Source organism: Eupeodes corollae, chromosome 1, assembly GCF_945859685.1.
Source record: "Eupeodes corollae chromosome 1, idEupCoro1.1, whole genome shotgun sequence".
NCBI classification, from domain to species: domain Eukaryota; kingdom Metazoa; phylum Arthropoda; class Insecta; order Diptera; family Syrphidae; genus Eupeodes; species Eupeodes corollae.
This window is the reverse complement of record NC_079147.1, coordinates 112,106,354-112,131,152: the sequence shown is the minus strand read 5'-3', so window position 1 is coordinate 112,131,152 and position 24,799 is coordinate 112,106,354. Positions and strand designations below refer to the sequence as shown.

The 24,799-nt window shown below is 33.3% G+C and overlaps 1 protein-coding gene across 2 annotated transcripts in view; it reads right to left on the bottom strand.

Moving 5' to 3' along the window:
- The window catches only part of LOC129939435 (metastasis-associated protein MTA3), a 32,421-nt gene that overhangs the window by 3,589 nt on the left and 4,033 nt on the right, over window positions 1-24,799 (bottom strand). Inside the window, exons 2-12 of one of the 2 annotated variants that reach the window (XM_056047447.1) lie at window positions 20,190-20,351; window positions 9,818-9,925; window positions 5,050-5,276; window positions 4,603-4,923; window positions 4,359-4,547; window positions 3,998-4,261; window positions 3,407-3,657; window positions 3,092-3,342; window positions 2,698-3,021; window positions 2,502-2,626; window positions 2,319-2,434 (exon numbers count right to left, since the gene is read on the bottom strand). In XM_056047447.1, coding sequence (XP_055903422.1) covers window positions 2,319-2,434; window positions 2,502-2,626; window positions 2,698-3,021; window positions 3,092-3,342; window positions 3,407-3,657; window positions 3,998-4,261; window positions 4,359-4,547; window positions 4,603-4,923; window positions 5,050-5,276; window positions 9,818-9,925; window positions 20,190-20,351 — 2,338 coding nt within the window. The remainder of the gene's footprint in view (window positions 1-2,318; window positions 2,435-2,501; window positions 2,627-2,697; window positions 3,022-3,091; window positions 3,343-3,406; window positions 3,658-3,997; window positions 4,262-4,358; window positions 4,548-4,602; window positions 4,924-5,049; window positions 5,277-9,817; window positions 9,926-20,189; window positions 20,352-24,799) is intronic. The other variant, XM_056047448.1, reaches the window with a different exon arrangement.

The following is a 24,799-nucleotide window of genomic DNA, read 5'->3' as shown; positions in this document are numbered from 1 at the left end:
AGGACTGTGGAAGAAAATACAGTGGACTCTGATGACATTGACGGTATTGTAACCCCTTCAACAGCTGATACAATGCGTTAGGTATTGTTAATAATTTTTGTTTATTTTGAAAACAAATTACCAAAACTAGAAATTATTTACCTAGAAACAAAAAATAGTCAACAAGAGAATTGAATCTGTATATTTTTTATAAATTTCCACCGCCTTGTTGTATACGGCGAACAGTGAAATTTAACGGTAAATTTAAATAAATTAAAGGCTATGGTGTTTAAAAACGGTAGTGGTAGTAAAAATGCCATTTCCACAGTGAGACTTTGGTTCGAGAAATTAAAGGAATTGAATGATTATTGTAATATGAATTTTACCCCCAACCTGCAGTCATGCAATGGAAAAGATGTTTCAAGTGCACTCTATGACCTCATTGTCAAATTATACGACAAAATATAGCCTTGAATGTTACCATGAAGCGACTTCATCGGTACATAGAGCCACATACAGCTTTTATACAATCTTAGTGTAAGAAATTATTTAAGGATTGATTCTAAGCAAAAATTAAAATCAGCTATATTTAAGAAAAGAGGAGAGTTAGTAAGATTGAACTTCAGCCGCACCGGACGCATTGCATTTCATCGGAAAGTGCCCAATCCTGAAAGAAGTGAGAAGAACCTTCCTTATACTATGAAAAAGCCATGTCCTACAGAAACCAAATCATTAACACTGGAGTGCACGTGTGGCCGAATTTTACTACTCGTACCGAAGATGCGGCGAGTTGGGAGATGAGCTGAAATATTTTTTTTTTCTTTACACCCCAACTTAAACTTCATAAATCTTGGTTATTAAATGTTAAAGGCTAAATGAATATTACATACAAATATTTGTTTCATTTTCAAAATAAAAAATTATTAACATTATTAAATGGTCTAACATAGTAGGCCACGCGTGAATTGGTGTAAAAAAATAGGGCGCGTGTATTAATTGTTAATGAAGCTTTACGTAACTGTGCGTCAACAGTTTTGTTAACACTTCGGTAAACGATGAATAAGTGATAAAGCGCACTACTGCTTCGGCTGTGAACACTCCACGGCCAGGGTCCGTTTGTGTAGAGAGTTTAAGTGAAAATCGTCGACTTTCAATACGATAAAAGGCAGCCTCCATTCCTGACAACAGTACTCGCACATAGGAATGGTTGAGAGTTGTCAGTCACTAAGCCCTAGTTTTCAAACGGACTGTTGCGCCACCCAATTTATTTATTTTTTAAAAGGCAGCCTCACTGGGACTTCCAAGAGTGATTATTCATGAAATTTTAAAAATGGATTTAAAGTTTCATCCATTCAAAATTCAAATAATGAAACAAAATCACTTTCTTTAAATTCTTGAATAAAGAAAGTGATTTTGTTCCATGCAAAAAAATGTTGTAAGACGATGTTGAAGCGTTTTCGTACTGTCAATCAAATTTGTTGAAGTAACAAAGCTCATTTTCATTTAAACGGGCACATTAATAATTAAAACTGCCGTTATTGCGCTCCAAGAATCCATAACTCTCGACTAAGACACTAACAGCCATTGCATTGCCCCAGGGTAATATTTTGGTGCGCCCTATCAATGCATAGAATAATTGTATAGAAAGCTCGGGTCCAGTTGACAAAATAATGTTAATTGTGACAATTACCAACCTATGATAACGGATACATTTTTACCGAACTTGAATGATCCAATTAATGGAAGAGAGCATTGAGTTTGTCAAAGAATTTTGCTACAAAGCTGTAGCTAATAGAAAGGTCCTCGAGAACGCACTAAAATGCAAAATAAAAAAAGAAAACAAAATAGAAACAACATCCACTGAGGGTGGCCCAATAGGCTTTTCATTGCAGTGACTTCAGGAATCTAACCATTTCCATAAAAATAATCTTCGTCTAAAAAGAGTTCAGTTGAACTCATTTTGATTTGGTAAAAAAATATTTGCAAGTTCCTCACCCTCAAGGGAAAAAAAAACAAATGCCAAGTATACTCACTATCACAATATACACATATTGGAGGTATTCACAATCACATAATATTTAATCAATTAACTATCGCAATATCGATTTTATTTCAATTGATAAATTGATTTTCGCAATAATGATGATTATTTTATTTTACGATTAACATTTTTTGAATAAGTCAAATTACGATCTACGATCTCAAAACCGGCAGAAAAGAGAAACTTCCAGCGTTTCGTATTTGAAGCTGGCTCGAAATTGTACCATATTAGTACATAAACGATCTGTTTTTTTTTTTAAATGTATTTTCGTAAATTTTGTTTCTGCAGCAATACTTACTTGCTTGTATCGGTGGCTCTGAAATATACATCATCTGGAGCATCCATCCAACTGATCACTTGCTTTCGGCCAGACCCAGTTCTTGACATTTGTGTGATTTTTGGTTTTCCATTTAACTATTTGAGAAATACAAATTTAAACAAACAAAGATCAAACACACAAATTTCCATGAAAGAAACTTACATGGTGTCTAGCTAACGGCTGCCCAGAAGCTGCCATCATTGCAGCGAACTGTTCAGGACTAGGACAATGCGATGGCATTGGATCCTTATTTGGCCGTTTTGGTGGAGGCCCTTGTATAATTGTAACTAGTTTAAAGAATTTAAATACCCAATTAGAAAAAGATGTAAGAAGAAATACAAATTTTAAATATATTCACCATCGGCGCCATTCATTTCTTCGATTGGTCGCTTGCGTATCAATGTAGGTGGTATAATTGTTATGTCCTTATCAAGTTCAATAACCTTATTCGGTATACGTTCATAAAGTAAAGACCCATCGGGTGCTTTTGGAGGCTTTGGAAATGCCACCAAATCAGGTTTCGGCAATTTGTCTTTGGGCGTTAATATCAGCCACTCGTGTGGCCCGGGGCCTGGAGATCCTAAACGATTAGCAATTTTCGTCACACTTATTCTATCCCTCTTCTTAGCTAATAAAATGTTCTTTATATCCAAATGAGATTTTCCAGTCAAACGTAAATTAACTATGAAAATTAATGTAGAAAACAATTATTAATATAAATTAAGAAAAGATAACATTTTTAATAAACTTACATTCATGCTTAATCAGCATTGTATTTATTGCAAATGATGTCTGCCGAGCGGCTTTTTTAGTTTTGATAAATTTCCTGCATAAAATTCGAGCAAAACGCGTCATAGGATTTGTGTGGAGATAAAAAGCAGTGCGAGTTTTCATTATGGGACGCGGTGAACCAGAGCTTATAGCAATACCATGCGCTTGAGCATAGTGCCGCGCTAAATGAGTTTTCAATTTGAATTCTTTGCCGCAGCTCACAATTGAACACCTAATAATTAAATATGTTTAATGAGCGTATATTCAAATTTTAAAGAAATATCGTATTGTATTACTTGTGACACTGACGACTAGAAAGATCGCTGACTTTCTCATCATCCACTATAACAGTTTCAGGGACAATAACTGGGGTGGGGGTGATGGGTCCAAGAGGTGTTGTAGCAGGTGTGGGTTGTTTCTTTTTAACTTCTGTGTCACTTCCCTCGGCTAATCTCGTTGCATTTTTTAAACCACCGTATTTCTTCCAGTAATTGTAGCAGTTCTGACACAATCGACATGTCATATGAGAGGGTCCCCAAGGATACCACTGGAACGTTAAAAATAATAAATTACTTTCTCAGTCTTGTAGAAGGTGAATATTTGAGAAATATTCTTTTATATAATACAGACTTATTTTTATATAAAGACAAGCCACGACTAGAGACTAAAAGTAACACAACCAAAATAAACTCTTTTCTAAAACCTTAACTAAAAACTGAACTGTTTTCACTTAGGTTTTTGTATAAGAATTAAGTATGCATTGAATATGTTTATCTAGAAATTTAAAATTTAATAATCTTGATTTCCTTCTCACTTAAATATTCAATAAGGATTGTCAAAACAACTCATTTGCCTGCGACACTATTATTACTATTTGAATTTATTACCTGAGCAGATGCAACACTTGAGCAAGATTCACATGGTTTTCCATTATTAGACAAATCAGTTCCACCATTAGTCGTGGTTCCATTGAAAATTCCACCTTTGACAGTGTTCATCGCCGGATTACTTTTCGTATATTGTGGAATGTAAACCTGCTTGAGCTTTAATTCGGCTTCCACAGCTTTCACACGCTTTTGTTGCACATATCTATCTGTGGTCTTCCACATATAGTAATATTCTACTATCTGTTTAAGAGTCTTCCAAGGAAGCTAAAATGATTAAAAAAAAAAAAGAAAATAAACAAAAATATTTTGTAACCATAAAAAATTAATTCCAACAACAAAATTTCGATAGTTTAGTACTCACGAAATCCTGTCGAATATCGTTGAAGTCTTTTCCATATTTATCTAGTGCCTCTTCAAATAAATTAGCCTCAGATGCACTCCAGTCCTCTATTTCGTCCCTACAGAGCACTGGACCCGTGGAAGGAACTAATGAGCACATTGCGTCTTCCATAGAGTAATTGTGCTTATGAAGAATATCCATGGCATGAAACTATAAAAATGGAGAGTTATGAATTTGATATTTTGTTTGTTTTTAAATTTCATACTAAGGTGATATCCCTACTGGCAGCAGCCGCTGACATATGCAAGGAAGGCTGTTTCACTGAACTACTACAGTCTAATGCGCGGGCAAATGTTCCAATAGACCGAGAAACAACCAAAAATTGATCTATTTTCCTATCAGTTAGATTGTGATTTGGTGTCCATACAAGGGTTTCAAGATCTTCTAGCTTTCGCTCATCCAATTGTACATCTTTTAATTTACCAGGAATCTCACTCTGATATCGGCTTCCAACACGTATCTCACCTTTGTCCGCAAGCAATGTTTTTTGATTTGGATCAAAAACCAAACAATAAAAAAATGTATCCTGAAATTATACGCAAAAAAATAACACATCAATAATTATTTTATAAATTTCAATATTGAAGCACTTCAAATATTTATGCAGAGTATTATTTGTCGATGCTACAATGGAATGAAATTTACGACTCACGTCTTTATTAAGATAACTGTTGAGCGATTCCGTTTCATTTAATAATGTTACGGAGCATTTTCCTCTTATGTGGGTGGCGGGCAATGTTTCAACTTGTCGGGATAAAAATAATTCTCGATGTTTTATTTGGTGACGTTGTTTCGATGACAGCGATTCATTATTTTTTTCCGATATGATATTTGCCGCTGATGTACCAATCGGACTAGTTCGATCCTCATCCAAAGATGCTGAAATTAATAAATAAATAGAAATAATAATAAAAATTAAAAGTTGAATTAAAAAATGATTTTCTGCTAGATAAATGTGATTTAAAGCATACAGAATTGAAAGCAAATATATACAAACAAAGGTTTTGTAGTTGAAGAGTACGGTTCTAAGAAAGTTCCAGGTTTTCTTATTCTGAAGTTTTTTTTAAAATTAATATGAAAGACTAAGTACGAAAAATAAAGGAACCTGTGAAACAAATGCAATTACAATTATATGGTGGCATAATTAAGTTGTTTTTGAAGTATTCATAAGCTGTAGCCCGGCAGTACCCAGCAAAGGTAAATGTTGAACTGCTGTGGTATCTCCATTAAATATTAGTGACAGTTACACCGTGTTTGAGAGTTTGGGAACACGAGCCCAGAGATTAATTAGATCTGAGAAAATCCAAGTCTACTTATGTCAAAATGTCAGCTGATTATGTTTTTTCATTTAACTGTAAGCTGGACTTTATAATACTGTGATTTATTTATTAACTACACAATTTTTTTTAAGGTTTAATGTAAAAGGTTGCTTTCTCGTATTGGAAAAGGAAAATGGATGTTATTTGTCGTTACAATTAGGAACTCAACATGATTTGGACTTGAACCTTGTGCGAGACATTTTTTTATGTTAATAATGTTGTTGGTACTTTCTGCACGATGAACTCAAGGATTACAAGAGTGAAATAAATATTCAATTATGAAATTAATGATACCTAAGTTCTATCTAGCTACCTTGGTCTAGTTCAGCGTTCAAAGAATGAAGTTGACCCAAACGAAGTCTCTTATGTAGCCTGGACCTGTGCTTTAATTGCTTTTTTTGGTACACAAAATAAATTTATAATGAATATCATGACGTATACCAAAGCTCGGAATACCGCTTCCTACGGTATCGATACCGCTAATATAGAATAAATGAGTAGGTGTTTATTGAAATATGATATCGTAAGCGTATGTATACCGAGTATACCCACAGAAACGATACCCCAACAACAACAGATGGAGCCTGAAATCAGGCCTCTCCGACAAATTTTAAGTCATAACTTTATTGCAGCACGAATTTGTGTGAGTAACCGGCTTATTTTTTTTTTTTTTTTTGATTTTGCAGGTTACTATTATATTTATCAAAATGAATGCTTGGGATACTGAAAAAAGAATTTGGATAGTGCAACGGAATTTAGGCAATACTCCCCCTCGTACGAAGACCGTTCCATAGAGATTCCAATGGTCGTGTTAAGCATACAATTGCAGCTGCAATACAAGCAAACCCAAGCGTTTCGACGAGCAAATTGGAGTTAGCAGACACAGATACTTCAAGGTGACAAAGTTCAAATTACAAGCAAGTTAAATCCTCAAGACTTTTCTGTTTACAAGTATGTAATTTTGCCGAAAAATATTGCAATGTGCGAAGAAGACATGTATGAGAGTCCCATTTTGTCCTAAACGGCAATGTAAACACGCAAAATTGCTGTAATTGTAGTGAATTAAATCCAGAAATACTCCGTGAGACGGAACTGCACCCAGAACGAGTAACTGTTTGGTGCGTTGTTTCATCAAAGTGTATTGTCGGGCCATACTTATTTGAAGAAAACGGTGTAACAGTAACTGCCAATGAGAACCGTAAGTTAAAGATAATGAATGAGATTTTTTTAACCCAGAATGCGCCGGAGAATTATCTCATTCAACAGCAGTTGGTTCCAGCAAGATGGAGCATCTGTATATATACCTATAGACAGACCAGTTATGGCGGAGCTCCAACGAAAATTCACAAACAAATTTATTTCCAGGAACTCCACTTTTCGCTGGCCTCAAAAGGGACTACACCAGACTTTTTTATGGAGTTATGTCAAACAGGAGGTGTATAAAACGAAACCCAGAAATTTGACTGAATTGAAGCAGTCCATACTGACATAAACTAAGGCGATGCCAGCTTCAACCCTTCAGATCGCAATGAACAATTTTCTGATCAGGTGCCGCATATTAACTAAAATACAATTTATTTTTCTATGCAATAAAAAAATGAAATTCACTGATTAAAACTAAAGCTATTTAAATTTCATACATAACTCACCGAAGAAGAAAACTACGGGCCTATTCTGCTATTTATCGGGGGGAATTTTACTTGAATTTTTACTAATCATTATTCTGCTATAAAGTCAGGCAGATCTTGGAAAAAACCCAGGAGCTTCAAATCGATACCCACCATCTCTTTATCGATTTTAAAGCCGCGTATGACAGCATCTATAGAGAAGAGCTCTACCGAGCAATGTCTAGTTTTGGCATCCCTGTCATACTTATCCGTTTGTGTTGACGATGGAGAATTGACGTCGGAAAAGATTTTACCGATGCATTTGATGTCAAAAAAGGTTTAAGACAAGGCGATGCACTGTCATGCGACTTCTTCAACATCGTTCAGGAAAGAATTATGCAAAACTCAACCGTCAACACTAGAGGAACAATCTTCCAAAGATCCATCCAATTACTCGGATACGCAGATGACATTGACATAATTGGAAGATCAAAGCTTGATGTCAGTGGAGCGTTTTTGAGCATTGCGACGGAAGCGAAGAAGATGGGTTTAGTGGTCAATGAGGGCAAGACCAAGTATATGCTGTCATCAAAAAAGGACACTGAACGACGACGTCCATGGACAGCTATAACTTTGAGGTAGTTAAGGACTTTGTCTACCTAGGCACCGCTATTAATGCAGACAACGACACTAGCGCTGAAATCAAACGAAGAATAACTCTTGCCAAATCGCTGCTTCTTTGAACTTAGAAGGCAATTGAAAAGTAAAGTCCTCTCTCGAGCATGTAAAATCACCATCTATAAGACACTCATCATCCCGGTTCTCATTTATGGCGCTGAGGCCTGGACCCTGTCAAAGAAAGATGAGAGCGTCTTAGGATGCTTCGAGAGAAAAATTCTTCGGGTGATTTTTGGTCCCGTACGCATAGATGGAGAATGGAGGAAAAGATATAACGACGAACTGTACGGGCTGTACAGCGATACTGACCTAGTTAGCAGAATTAAAGTCCAACGGCCTAGATGGCTAGGTTATGTAGAGCGGATGGACATGAACGCTCCAGCCCGGAAGGTCTTCAAATCCAATCCCGAGCTGGCTGGAGACGCTTGTTGGTTGAGGTCCGCCCCGGACTGTAGCGCCACCTTAAGTAAGTAAGTAAGTAATTATTCTGCCATTCATTCGAAGTGAATCTGTGTATGTCGGTAATATTGCGCGGTATTCTTCTATCCGCGTAAAAGCATTAATTCTATACAATTCAGATCCACATATAAAATGCAGCTGATTTTTGATTTGATGGCTGGTTTGTTAATTTTTGTAAGCAAAATGTTAGTGAAAACTAATTTATTGCTAAATTTAGAATATTTGTTTTATAAATGAAAGAATATTAACATTTTTAGGGGAAGGAAGACACTTTTTAACATTTCTCAGAAGCTTCCTGTTTGAGGATTCTCTTATTCCTTTGTTTACAATTGGATTAAACAGTCAAATACTTCCCATTTCCAAAAATTATACAATTTATTCTGTTTAGGTGGATTGATTAAACTTAATTTTTGTATGAATCAAAACTATTTATCCAACGTTCCCAAGATTTTTACATGAACAGCTGTTTATTTGAATGTCAAATTGGTTTGGGATAATGTAGTTCACGTATGGATAGCAGAATGCAAAGGCGGTGTGAAAGGGAATCGAATGAGTGAATCGAATACACGATCCACGTGAATAGCAGAATAGGGCTGTTAACATCAAGAAAATTATATTTGTTTGTTTAGTTTCGGTGAGAGATCGTTTGTTGAGTTTAAAATAATAATATAAAATTCGAATAGTTTTTGCTCGAATATTGTTACTTTTTTCTTTAACCACATTCAACAACAAACAGTAAGTGAGTGGTACTAACATGTTTTACACTACTTTACGAAAAATAAATGCTTGAAGAGAAGGTTAATGGAAGAAGAAAATTAAAAAAAAAAACGAATAAAGGCTAGAACTAGCTTTAAGCTTAACACCCAAGCTCGATTAGTTTCTGAGGTGATTAATAAATCTTTTTGTTATGCTATTTGTGATTCCGGCTAGAAATGAGTTGAACTTATGTATGTATATGAATAATTATCATTAAGACAATTGCTCTATCCATGTTTCCAATAAATTTGAACTCTTACGCCATTAGATTGTGTTCATTTCGTAGTACTACTTTAATGATACTTTATTCGGCTGACATCAATCAAATTTAAAAAAAAAAAGAAAATTAAATAACAGTTTTTATCTTTTCCAATATAAACACCAAACGATCAAATAGAACCACACATGCGACTCATATGGTCTTAAAACAAAAAGGAAAAAACATGTATTAATGACTACTATAAAACTAAAAAGAAATAGTTTACAACATACGATCAACATTTATCTACGTGCAAAACAAAACTAACCATACTAACTATAAGTTATGTGCAAATCTAGAAATGTTTTTTTTTTTAATTTGGTTATGAAAGTTAGTAGGTACCTATGGACGGATCTAAGACAGCTTGTGCCGCTTGTTCTTCTCCAACTGGTGTTCGAAGCCAAGTCTTCTTTAGTTTCATCGCCAGTGGTGAATCTTCGGCTGTTGCCACTATTATGATGAAAATTAAATTAATTTTGTTAAAAATTTGCAAAACGAAATCTTATACAAAATAACTGCCAACCCGATTTAATATCACATATGTATATATTTTTTTTTTCAGTTTGGTTTGGGAAGGGAAGTCAGGAAATGTTTTAATGTTTAAAATAATTTCACTTCATTTCTAGCAGCAAATTATTATTTTGTATTCAATCGAAGTTGTTTAATTTATAGATATAAGGATGTAGCTCTATGATTCCAAATTGAAAATTATTTAATCATGGGATATTTTTGTTCATCAATATTTCTGTCTAAGTAAGTTTAAAAATACTTTTCAAAAAATTTTAGAATAAATAAAATAAAATAAATAAAGTGGCGACACAGTCCGTTGAGAACAAGTGACTTGTAATTCTCAACCATTCTTGTGTACGAGTACTGTTGTCAAGGATGGAGGGAAATACAGTTTTAAGCCGATTCCGAATGGTTAATTTGAGAAAGCACTTTTCTTGACAAGAATTTGAGGATTTTTTCAATTACTCGCAAGAGGCAGTATCCGGGGGAAAAAAAACTTTAAATCGCACAGGCAGAAATCAAACACATGACGTATGGCATGACAATCCGACGCACTTAAAATCATATCACGTGTAAGATTGTCTTATTTCATCGTTGACCTCTTCCATTGTAGATAATGTGAACATACTTATTGCACAATACATCCTGAAGGTGTTCAATCCTCAATTTAAAAAAAAAATGAGTTTCTTATTTATCGTACTCTTTATGTCTTCTCTTTTGTACTTCACCTTTTTAAAATTCTGAAAAAGCGAATGTATAACTCCAGTCCGTACACAAGAAAGGTCTTAAAAATTAAATTATGAACTAACGACCTTTTGCCAAGCTATCTTTGACACCTAAACTATTTCGAGGGTCTGGAAAGTCCGAAGGTCAACATTTTTAAGATTCGACGTGTTTTTATGAGCTCGGCGACCAAAAAACAATCGCATGAACATCCCTCAGAAGCTGTTAAATGAGGTTAACGACGATCCAAGTTTGCTTGAAAGGGTCATAACTGGTGAAAAAACTTGGGTGTAAGGTTATGATGTGGAAACTAAAGACCAATCTTCCACATGGAAGCATCCAACGTCACCAAGATCGACAAAAAGCACGTCAAGTTCGATCAAATGTGAAAGTTTTGCTTAATGTTTTCTTTGATTATAATGACAGTGCATCAAGAGTTTTTACCACAAGGTCGTACGTTTAATAAGTACGTGCGTGTAGCAATTCGAAAAGAACGCTCAGATGTGTAGAAAAACAATTCAAGGCTTTTGCACCAAGATAACGAGCCTGCTAACTCTTCGTTGCTTGTTCGGATATTTTTTGGCCAAAAACAATACCGTAGTTATGCCCTAACTTCCATATTCACCAGATATGGCTCCGTGTGACTTTTTCCTGTTTCCAAAGTTCAAGAGACCCATGAAAAGACGGCGGCGTTTTTTATCGATTGAAGAAATAAAGGCCGAATCGCTGAGAATGCTCAGGGCATATCAAAAAGTGACTATCAAGAGTGCTTCCTTGATGTAAACAAATAAATAAATATTTTTTTGAAAAAAAAAAACCAAAATTCCGGGTACTTTTTGAACACACCTCGTAGTGTTCTTTTCTTCTTCAAAACATTTGTTCCGCTGTTCGGTTGGATGAACCATCAAATCACCGGTACCAATTGCTACGAAATCCATACTGCCTAATTAACAAGCTTCCGTTTTTCGAAATATTTTGGATTTTGGAAAAAAGGGACGATAGTTTGTGGGGGAGGACGAAGATTCGCCTTGATTAAAAACAGGCTGGACAAATGCTGTTTTCCATCCGCTCGAGGAGAGACCTGTAGAATAGGAAAAATGCAAAAGCTTTTGCAAAGCGTTAAAAAGACCTCTTCATACCAATGGGGAGAACCGTTACGTAGTCTAACGCACATTTTATACAAAGGACTAGAAATTTGTACTACATTTGGGTCATTGTAATTTTTGTTTCCGTAATTTCTAGTCATGTAAGAATTTGGTTGGTCGAATATGACGGTTGTATTTTGTTCAAACTTTCGGTTTTTCTCAGTGATATATAAGGTGACCATACTATGCAGGTATATTCTAAAAGTGGTCTCAATAATGAAACAAAAATAATTTTAAAAAATATGGGTCACGAAAATCACGACAAAATATCTTAATAAAACCCAGAACGCTATTTGCTTTTTTAACTATGAAGTTAATATGTTCATTAAATGTTAGTTTAAATCTAAGACAACACTCAAGTCAGAAAATACATATACTCTACTTAAAGGACAAGAATAAAACATGTAACTGAAAACGATTGGAATTTACGTGTAAAACTCACGGTTTTACATATGTTAATATTTAAAACAAGTCGATTATTATTGCACCATTCCCTAAATAATATTAAGTCTTCTTGAAAGAGAAGACAGTCAGATGTAGAATTAATTGTTTTAAACAATTTAATGTCATCAGCATATATTAGGACAAACGAATTTTGTATGATCGACACCAATTCATTTATAAATAAAACAAATTGAATAGAACTAAGCTGACTACCCTGGGGGACACCGGATTTCACAACAAACGAACTTGAACACTCATTACAAAATTTAACACTATAACGTCTATCTTACAAATATGAGGGGATCCAGTTTATGAAATAATCGTTAAAACCTTGCTGTGATTTTTTTAAAAGTAATGTTTTATGACACAATTTGTTAAAGGAATTGCTGAAATCAGTAAAGATACAACCTACTTGTTCACGTTTTTCAAAAACCTCTAAACAAAAGGACGTAAAGTGAAACCGATTAGTAAGAGTTGAACGCTTTTTAACAAAACCATGCTGGTTATCACAGATAATTGAACTACATTGAAAAGAAAGGACTCTACATACGATTGACTCAAGCAGTTTAGGTACCACAGATAGTTTAGCAATAGTCGGTAGTTCATTATTTTGTTTTTAGTATTTGTAAAGGCGCTCTTCCAAAAGAAAACAGCAAGCTACCTAAAGACGTGTTTAAAAGAACACATAACGGGTGTGCTAAATACGCAGCAAATTCCTTTCAAATGGATAATGGAAAACCGTCGTGATCTGGACTATTATTAAAACATTCGTCAAGTTGTAGGATACTATTAAAGACAATATCTTTACTTATAACGAAATTGATAGAATTTAAGTGGGGGAAATTTGAAACATTGGTAGATGTGTTAGGAAAACTAAAATTATTATGATCTACAAAAGCATCTTTGAAGTAGTTTACAAACATGTTCGCAATTATACTCGGATCATTACTATTTGATGTCGAATCAGTCATTAAGTTAGTGAGAATCAAACCATGGTGGAACACTCAAGTTATTTCGAGTCTTTTTAAATGGAATCGTTTTGTAGAAACAGTCAAAAAGAGGAATTGAGGAATTCGTTGAGAATTGAAGCGATTCAGAAAATTTTCTTGCGCTTTGTCTACATTTTCTTCCTTGGTTTGTTCGAAACGTTTTGCCCTCTTAATCTCAAGGCTGTCTTTTATTACCCTTTATTTCATGAAAAATCTAAGAAAAAATAAAACTTAGTTTTATTCCAGGAATAATCGGTTCTTATTCGTTTTATCTTCAGTCTTAGTCGATCTAGAATACGACTCCAAAGGCAACTATGTAATTCAAGTTTTTAGCAGATGGAAGTATGGTGTTCTTAGCCCTCTCAATCAATTAATTGAAACAGTTTCAAATATTTCAAGTTCGAAACATTGTTTCATAATAGTTTGAATTAAATTAGATGTTGATTAGTATCTCAACTTTTATAAATAAGCATTGTTAACGTTATTGAAATTTAATAAGAACTCGTACATCTAAAAAATCCCGAGTCTAACTTAAGCATCACTCATTTGTCATTCAAACACACGTAAGAATGTAGATTGCTCGGATCCGATCTATTAAGAAGTGATGTTCTTATAGTTACATTCACTTATTAATACAAAATTGAATATCAATACTTCCTCCGAAATTCTACCCCAATTTTATTTTATTCTTATAATGTATTCAACATTTTAAGGAAACTAAAAACACTGTGGACGTGGCTTGATATAAAAAAAAGTTTAATAGCTTTCATAAATCTAGCACATTGATGAAAAGATTACAGTTCTCAAATTAAAAACTTGACAGGTTCTTATTTATTTTATTATTTTAGTCAAATATTGTTGTAATTTTGTTTACAAAAATTTAATCCTGGCCAAAACATATATTAAATATTTGTAATGATAAAATTAAAAAATAAAACTTAGTAGGTATTTCTAGTTCAAATCCCTGAAAAATATGTGATATTCAGAAAGAAAAACATCCAAAGTCTTATCAGATATGTTCTACCCGCAACTATGACTTGTGGTGTGGTATTTTGTTTTCCCTTTAAATTTGTTGACTTTGAGATAAATAAAAAAACATACTATGTATGTACATTGTACGTACATATATATGGAAAAAAAGATGTGCGATAGATACACACATTTTTCTGTGGAGTTTTTACTCAAGCGGTATATTTTATTATTTATAGTTTCATCTTCAACACAATTGTGCACCTGGATTAAAACAAAAACAAAATAAACCCCTACCCCTATTGTGCGTAGGCAAAAATAAAAAAAATTATATATGTAAAGTAATAAACGAAAAATGTGAAAAAGGTACACATAAAACAATGCACGTATAAATAATTGGTGGGTAGAAGTATAAATCCAAATCCGGATGTGGGTGTAGAGTGAAGTCTTTGAATTGTGTTTGAGGGTTGAATATTGCATCAAAAATGGGATAGATGTTGCTCCCATGGTGGTATTAGAGGTTGAGGTGGCAACGCTTAAAACTTATATCCATACAAAGATACATCACACATATAGTTTGTCCATGCTGGGTATGCGAATAAGCAATGTTAGATTTGCTTTCGGATGATGATGATGATGACGATGGTGTTGTTGCTGTTGCTTTTGTTGTTGTTGCTGGTTATGGTGCTGGTACTGGTACTGCTGATGATGCTATGGGTAACTGGGCTAGACTATGGTAAGTACTTAAAAGTGGGTGGTAGACAAAAAGACAACCCCCTCCAAATAGGGAAGGGGTTGGGGTTCTCCCATCTTAACAAATCGATACCATGTTTCCTTTTTGTACTCAACTGTACACTTTTCAGATTTGTACCTTTTTCAACAAACAAAAACTGTGTGTGCAAACGAAGTAATGATAAGCCTACAATTTCTTTTGTGCACAAACTATAAACTGTTAAATATTGAAAATGTCTTACGTGTCTTGTTCTTCAGAAATTATACTGTACAAAATAATATGTATGAAATGAATTAAATAATTTTAAAATCATAACAAACATCTTAATAAATTCAGATTTTACTGATTTGTATTATTATGTAATATATACATACATACATATATATGTATGTGTATGTTTCTTGAAGGAAAAATAACCGCATTTTGTATCAAAGCAAGTAAGTGTTTTATTTTGTCGTTTCTTATTAATAAGAAAAATATGTTCCAACTTTGAATTCTTAACTTAAAAACAGAAAAAATAGTATAAACGATAAATTCTTATTTACTATATACATATGTATATGTGTACGTAGGTATTATTTGACGACTCAAGATATCAAAATTTATTTCATGAGTATTTTGGCGAAACTGAAATTGGAAAGTTTAAAAATGAGAAATTATTTCAACCATTCAAAATATTTTTGGAGCTATGAATCATTTTTGAGCTTAATCAAGGAAGTTATAATTTCGAGTTTAGTATTAAAACTTTTGTTTCAATTCTTATAATTCATTATTAGAGGAACCTAGAGCTTAGAGAATTTAGTCAGAATATAGATTTTGCCATTTACATAAGCTTGGGGTATTTATCTGATTTTCGCTAAGAATGGTATTAGGGAGTTTTCATAAAACGACGACAAAAAATGAGTGGTATCAAAATTGTACTCGAGATTTTTATCAGAAAATTTTGATTTGGTCGACATACATAAAAAGGATTGAAGCAATATCTTAAAACTTTATTACTTTTGTTTAGTTTGAAAGAACAAAGAAATTTTAAGTATGCATAATCATTATGTAAAATAAAGTGGGAGTCACCTCAAATATGCTCGATTTATTTCTGTGTGGGTTTGAGTTGTTGAGGTAGTTTTTTTGGACGTGTGCTTTTCAAGAACAAATAAAACGCATAAAGCCAAGAATTTAACTTTTAGTGGAGAGCTTTCAATACCTTGGAAGCATCGTTTCCATCGAAGGCGCAACCGAACAAGACGTCATCTGCCGCATCGGCAAAGCAAAAGCGGCGTTCGGTATGCTGTCAAAAATTTGGAGGAATAACTCTATCAACTTAAGAACAAAGCTACGACTTTTTCGCACAAATGTCGAATCTGTGCTTTTTTATGGGTGCAGCACTTGGAAGATTACTTTAGCCATAACAAGAAAGCTTCGTGAATAGATGTCTTCGTAACATCCTAGGGACAGGTAACAGGTCAGGACCCTATAGAATCTATAATACGAAGAAGTAATTGGCAATAGATTGGACATACGCTTCGAAAAGGTAACGACTGCATTGCATGCCAAGCAATGCAGTGGAATCCGCTCACACAAGAAGGAAGAAGAGCTGGACGTCCGAGAAGCACATGGCGCAGGATAGTCGAGGCCTAGGCGTTACTAGGCAAGAGTTGGAGGAAGCTGTAACACATCTCCAAAAACCGTAGACAATGGCGCGTAGACGTAGTAGAAGCCCTATGTCCCTTAAGGAGTTCCCAACGGACTATACATGTCTAAAGATCTAAGTAAGTAAGTAAGTTTTGCAGCAATTTGGCTGTATGAAAGTAATAACGTGCAAGAGGTCAATCGTTCTGGCTTATTTGCATTGACAAGCAACTTCATATATAACCGTACAATAAATAGTCAAGCGGTTTCAAATCGCATGATCTTGGAGGCCACACTACAAGCCTACTACATGAGATAATGCATTTCCTTCAATAAATTGGTTGTTTCGTTTCGTCGCGTGAACTGAACGAGCGTTGCCAAATTGCAAATCAAACGTCTAAAAAACACCCGTTATTTATGTTAGCATTATTTTAAGTTCCTTTACCAAAATTGATATTTAAGATTGTTTTAAAATTATAAGACATTTTTCAAGAGAATTGCACTAACAATTTTTAGATATTTGCCTAGATTTCTGTTTGCCCTAGAAATATATTTGTTGTTTTTTCAGTTCACTTTTTTATTAATAAATAATAGTTAATATTTATGATAGATTTATGTAGGAACAAATACAACTCCAAACCCTGGCAGCCAATCTGTGAGTTATCTAGTGTTTTATTTTTAGTTTAGTTTGGCATTCCAAGAACTTGAATAGTTGGTCTGAACTTCTTGAACTACATCAAATAAACAACCATAATATGCAGGAACTGTGAGACATTTGGTAACCCCAAAGTTTTATGGTAATGTCTCGTAAATTGGCCTCCAATATAATGCTATTTAACGCCGCTTTACTATTTTCTTTGGAGATATGTGAAGTCGCTCGCTATTCTACGCCGATAAGTCCGAACAATTCGCCGCGTTATTGGTAATTAACTGCCCTAACCCGAGCAAAGATTAAAACAAGTCGAATAATGTAATGTTCATGAACATCGAGTACTTCTTTCTAAAAAGCGAGTTGGAACAAACAGAGAAGGCACAACCAATATGTTTACGTACAAACGAGCATGCGTCGCAACAAAGCTAAATGTACCCTGTTTACTAGAGTAGATTAAGGAATCGATTCCGAATTGAGATTTCGATCCAGATATATGGCAGCACTTAATTAAAAGATCGAATTTAAATGAAATAGAAATGACAATCTGGCTCAACTATAAACTCGATTCTTCAATTCGTCGATTCAGGCATACAAACATATTTTCAATTTGATTCAGGTCTTGGGATCGGATGGAGAAATCTGATTTCGATTCGTTTCAGGTTTACACTGAGCTAAATCCTGTATACGAGGTAATGGTTCCGAATAAAAGCGATCAGTATGGTCCAATGTATAGTATACTATTGCCCTGCAATGTTTATTCTAGGTTAAAATAAATAAATTGAGTGGCGCAACAGTCCGTTTGAGAACTAGGGCCTGTGTTAGTGGTTGATAATATTGAAGGAAATGCAACTGTCGACCTGAAGTATTTCGATACGTCAATTTTTACAGTAGTATGTCTAGCAGGATAGTATTGTTTGTCATCATTGTAAAATGCCTCCAAAAAATGTAATTAAAAAACATTAGAAAAATATGAATAAAATTACTCACAAAATTGAGTATACACCAGCAAAAAAAAATGTTTGTCTGTGTTTGTCTATGTTTTTGGTATTTTGTTTTCAATTTTCTTTTATTTAATATTTTATGTTAAATAAACAAGATGAAAAACAACAAAAACAATGAACAAAAAATACAAATTTAAAAACTAAAAAAATTATTAAATGCATACCACAAAATTAAGCGAACACTTGAAATTCAAAGCATACAAAAATGTTAATTAGTGGTCAAATTTAAATTTCAATATTTTGAATGGCCATCTTTTAGCAGTAATCACAGCTTATAGTCGCCGCGGCATTGATTCAACAATTTTCTAGTAAAAGACAGGGGTATATATTCCCAAAATTCCGTCATCTTGGCTTTCAATTGACTTTTGTTGGTTGGGTTGCAATTCTGCAACCTTCGCTTAATTTTTTCCCACACATTCTCGATGGGATTAAGGTCCGGTGACTGAGGTGAACCTTGAGCTGGTTTCTAGCAGCAACCATTCTTTCACAAGAAATGATGTGTGTTTTAAATGGTTATCTTGTTGGAAGTGAATATTTACTGATAAATTCAGTTTTTCTGCAGACTATCAAATATTTAATAACGTCCAAAAATTTTCAGAACAAAACATTGTTCCAGAAACTTTGGGTTTGTTGAGGTGCTTTTTAGCGAACTCAAGACGTTTTCAGTTATTAATTTTGAAATAAGATGTTTTTTCCGAGCAACTCTGCCGTTAAATTATTCTTCAGCAGAACGCGACGAATAGTTTCGGTTGAAATTGGGGTGGAATCGGCTAAGGTGATAATTGACTATCATATTTTTGATAGTCAAATTTGACTATCATTTTCATTGCGTCTGTGTAAGATAATTCAAATCAATTCAATTCGATTGAACAATTTCAGATTTGAATTGTCACAATTCATTGCTGCTATGGTGAAATTTTTAAATGATTCCTATAAAATATCTAAAAAAAAGTATTGAATTGGCTGTGTATTCTTACTTTTCTTGTATTTTTTCAAATGTCATTAGCTTTGTCCTTTACAAGAATGTGTTTTTGTACCTAAAAAAGGTAACTGACACAATTTTCCATTCGTTTTTTGTAAGCGTCTGGTAGCTCTATTCAGAAACGACATATTTGTAGAAAAATGACTATCAAATATTTCTAGTGACAGCTTTTTAGGTTCAATTTGACTATCATCTTAGATAGATTAAATTTTGACTGTCATTTATCAACAATCACCTTAGCCGATTCCATCCCTGGTCTCTGCCATTTCCCCAAAAAAATGAGGAAAAAAATATTGAAGCAAAAATTATTTCTGCGACGAACATTGGTTTAAAATTCAATTAAAAAATAAGTAAATGTAGCAGTACATTTTTTGAAAACTTGATTTAAGAAGCCATAAATACAAAGTGTACGCTTAATTTTGTGCAATGAAATGTTTTTTTAAATATTACCTTTTGTTTATTGTTTAACTAATGTTTTTTTAAGTATTCGTAAAATAAAATAAAACAAAATAGAAATTAAAAAGAATTTTCCAAAAAACATTGCATCTTAAATATGAAAAGTAACAATTAACTAACTCTTAATTGAGTGTACGCTCAATTTTGGGAGCAATTGTATTGATTTAACGTCACGAATTTCTTGACACAAAACATCATTACTTCAATTCAAAACAACATTACTTCAATTTTCGGTTCCAAAAAATATCCTATTTAAATACTTAAGGAATTTATCAGTGTGTTTTGGTTCCATTTTGGTATATTAATTCATGTTTTCTTTACCGAATTGAAATTTTGAAAATTCGTAGAGTTCTATGGAAACTGATTTCGCAAAACAAACAACAAACCAAAGTAAGAAAATCCTTGTTTAATTTTTCCTATTTTAATTGTGATTAAACTTTAAACCAAATCATATTTTCAAAATATTGTTTTTTTTTGTACTCACATTGATGTTTATCCGCCAATTGCACAAGGGGATTGGGCAAGTCTCTGCGTCTATAGAAGCACATTACTTTGGCTTCTACATTTCCAGTTTGATTTTTGTTTAATTCTTCTATTCTACGTATAAGGTAAGGAGTTGACGAAGATGTTTCAAAGTAAACGTAGTCTGAAAATTGATTAAAATTTAAAGTTTATAATTTGTTAAATATTTTTATTGTAATTATTCAATTTATTGAAATTTATAGATACATATATGTACAGTCTTATTTAATTATTGGCACACTACGATATTCAACCTTCTTTTAGGCATTTACAAATAAGTACATATGTGATCTTGTTCAGTTCCTCCCCCCCCGCCGCCCCTTTCATTGCCTACTGCTCTTTCGGGATATCCAAAGAAATAAAACAATTAACACAAAGCTACTAAACAAGCAAATGCGGTCTAAATAACAGTTAGACCAAAAACGAAAATAATTTTAGTTAGTCATTCAAAACCAATCTTGCCTGTCAACTATTCCACCGGTTAAAAAAAAATTGTTTAAAATGGAAAAAAGCATAAAAGAGAGCACTTAATCTAATATAAATATGGTTGAAAGTATCAATCAGACAGTTCACCCTCGGGTATTTGATTCTCGTGAATGTAATAAAATTGGCCCTTAAAGTCAAAATAAATCCAAAAACTACACCAAAAAAGTTCGTCCATGCCGGTTACAACAATCAAAAAAATTGTTTAAAATGGAAAAAGCATAAAAGAGACCTCTGAATCTAATATAAAGAGATGAAGAAAATACCTCTGGTTTGTGATTCTCGTTAATACAATAAAATTGGCCCTTAAGGTCAAAACAAATCCAAAACCAAAATATTGTCCATTAAAGTCAAAACAAAGCTAGAAACTACATCAACACAATTTGTTGTTGAAGTGGGACAAGAATGTGCTTCACTACGCCAGTTACAACATTCGAGTTGAACCAAAAAAGCATATCGAATACAAAGACAAGTCAAAGAGTTTCGAATATGAAGTGGCCTGAAAATTGCAAAATATTGTGTGCGATAATAAGTCGTTCGTTATTTTCAAACTAAATCAAATTTAAAATTTTATAAATAAACTAACTGCATTTGCAAATAAATAAATAAAAATGAGCGATATAACATGTACACTGTACAGTAGATTCTCTCTAAGACAAACTCCCTTTAAGTTGTTGTTCTCTATAACTCGAACACATTCTCTTGACTATTTACCTATTTTCTTTCTCTCTAAGTCGTTTTTTTATCTTTTTTTTTTAAAAAAAAAAGGAAATTGGTGAAAGAGATAGTGTTGATAAGACAAAAGCCGATGAATGGAACAATGTCAGAGGTAGTCAGGGTATTAAAACTGGACGACATATTTTGTGGGACCTAACATGATTGGATTAGAAAACCTAAGCTTCTGATTATAAGAAAAAGCAAAAACCTTCGTTGCTTCTATAAATGTAAAATTTTGTCGGTAGAATATGAAGTAATCTATTGATCTTAAGTGACATGAGATTTTTTCACAAGTTGGCTTATGAAACTTGATTCAACATTTGAAAAATCAAAGAGCAAGAAATTATTATTCATCGATAACTGTCTAACTGACCCAAAACAAGTGTATGACCTCAATAGTTCACCCAAGGGACAAAACTGAAAATACACTTAGGGACCGTCTTGGTTTGGGAATCCAAAAAAAAAGAAAATATAAAATTAACTTCTCGACTGTGTGCGCGAAATTGTATGGGTTTAGGAAGTTCCACTGGTAATTAAAAAAAGGCTTGATGTAATTTGGAGACCTGATATAATGGAGATTATTTTTCTGTTAATTTAGTTAGATGTAACAACGAAGACACACACAATCTGGAAAAGGCTAATAGAAGCTCATTATAATGTTAAAGGCGTACATTGGAAGCAAGATGTATGTTGAAGTCGATAACGGCCAATTAAAAACCTGATACCAAGTAAATTTTGAAAGCATATACTAATGACTGTGAAATCTGATCTGAAGAAGATGAGGCTGAAATAATAGAGTTTGAAATACCAGAAAAAATAAATACAAAAGATTGAATTTGTACATTGCAATCTCCAATTGAAATGATTCAGAATGAGCCAAATAAAAACAAAAATTTAAAATAAAATCTTTTTTAACACAGTACACGCGCCCAATTTTTGTACACCAATGCACGCCTGGCCTACTATGGTAGACCATTAAATAATGTTAATAATTTTTTATTTAAACCAAAAAACATATAAATAAAAGAATACGCAATATTCAATTGGCCTTAAACATTTAATAACCATAATTTATAAATTTTAGGTTGGAGTGTCAAGTAAAATCATTAAAATAAAACCTTAATTTAACTCGATTTTTTTCTAAAATTCCCTCTTACTAGAAAGAGTTTCGATATCCCGCGAAAGTTCGACTTAGAGTGATTTGACTGTATATCAAATCAAATGGGGTGGCGCAAAGTCCGTTGTGAACCAGGGCCTAGTGACTTACAACTCTCAACCATTCCTGTGTGCGAGTACTGTTGTCAGGAATGAATTTGACTGTATATACTTAACGATAAATGTAATGTCCATGTAAAAATTATGGTCACTTCAAATCGATCAAATATGCAACAAACACAATACACAAAATTTAATTTCATAACATAGGTAAACGACCCTAGGATAAATGATAGTACAAGGTGGACCATCAATATCTGAACCATTTAAGAGCACACTTAATAAGTCAATTCAAAAAGTAATAGACCATGAAAAACCCGCTTAAATGTTCCAGCTAAACGTTTAAAAAAGTCTTAAAATCAAAAAAACGAAAAAGACCGATTTTACGAAAATCTTATATCGAGGTTTAGCATTATTTATTTATCTCTGATTGCAACTGGATGGCGTTATGCCATGATAGAATTATTAAGATCATTCTTCGCTGGTCATATTATGTGTCAAAAAGGTGATTTCGACTTATCACCGCATTTAACCCATCTGATCAGTGATGGGAAATGTTGACAAAATTGCGCATTTTGTCATAAGGTAAAGAGACAAGCACTTAAGACAAATAAAACTCTAAATCTAATTAATATTCATTTTCGAGGACCAAAATTATAACTTGAGAAAAGAAAAAATGATTGATTATCACATGTGGATGCAGACTTTTTTTTATTAAACACACTTAATTAAAAACTTTTAAATTTCTCTTTCTATGAAGTTTTACAAACATAACATTAAGTGGATCAAGAAGTAAATTTGACAACAAAGTAATAAGTTATTACCAGATTAAAAATTACATTTGTTCGTCAAATAATATTTTTCAAATTTGTATAAGAACTTAAAACTGCATACAAATCTATTATTCCACTAAATAATAACACTGATCGACAAGGTTTTCTTACTGGGGTTTTTTTGCTATGTACTTTCAATGTAAAGTAACGGTAAATCAATTATGTAATTTTATAAAAAAAGCCAAATGGAAGTCAAATGGTACCAAGGTGCAATCAAGCTAAGTCAATTTAAAGAGCACACATTGTTTTCGTTGAAAATTAAGTAAAGTTTTCATACAGATTCTTCAATATGAATAAATAAGTTATAGTATGGGACGTGACAAACACTCAACAGAGGCCATCAGGCTAGGAGTTCTTGATTTTAAAAAAGAAGGAAACACAAACTCGGAGGTAGCCCGGAAATAAGAATATTCAAGGAAGAAGGAAATTAATGCTCTTTATCATTGCCAAAAAGAAGGGAGTGTTCAAAATAAAATTAGCAAGAATCGGACAAGAAAGACCACCCCTCGAACTGATATTGCCATCGCCGGCCTGAGCAAAGCTGATCCATTCATGACCGCTCCATAAAAAAAAAGTTGTTTGGACGAATTGCGAGAAAAAAACCACATGTTTCTAAGCGCAATCTCTCTCGTCGCCTGCAGTTTACAAAGTAGCACATTTCAAAAGATCCAAATTGGTGGAGAAATATCTTATGGAGCGATGAGTCCAAATTTAATCGCTTTGGGTCAGATGGTAAAAAATATGTGCGATCAACCAGGAATGTGACCCTAAATACACCATAAAGAGTGTTAAGCACAGTGGGGGATGCTTTTCTTGGCATAATCTTCCCCCACGATGTTTTGTTTCTAAGCAACCTGAATTGCGAAATCGGCTTATTATTCGCGAAATGACGGAATGTTGAATCGCGTATTTTTTTGCTTTACTGGTCATCGATTGACCCGCATTAAAATCCGTAATTATCTTCTTTTTAAAATCGGTGATATATTTGTTACGAGCCATTTTTAACATTTTACACTTAACAAAATTACAACTACAACTCTGTGACTTTTATATAAAAAAGATGATTTTTGTGTAACCTTAAATTAACTTAAATAACAGTAAAATTTATAATAGAGTACAAAAAGACAAAGCTAATGTTGATAAAATTTGTTTTATCGCGGTTGAAATGCAAAAATGTCTGCATTTGTTTTTTTTTTATTTTTTACGAGCTGAAGCGTATCCTAGCAACCCAGAAAAAAAATCTTTCAAATCTACTCAACTTTAATAATTTTATTCAGAAAAATAAAATAAAGCTTAATCTAGTGATATTGTTTTGTCCAACACT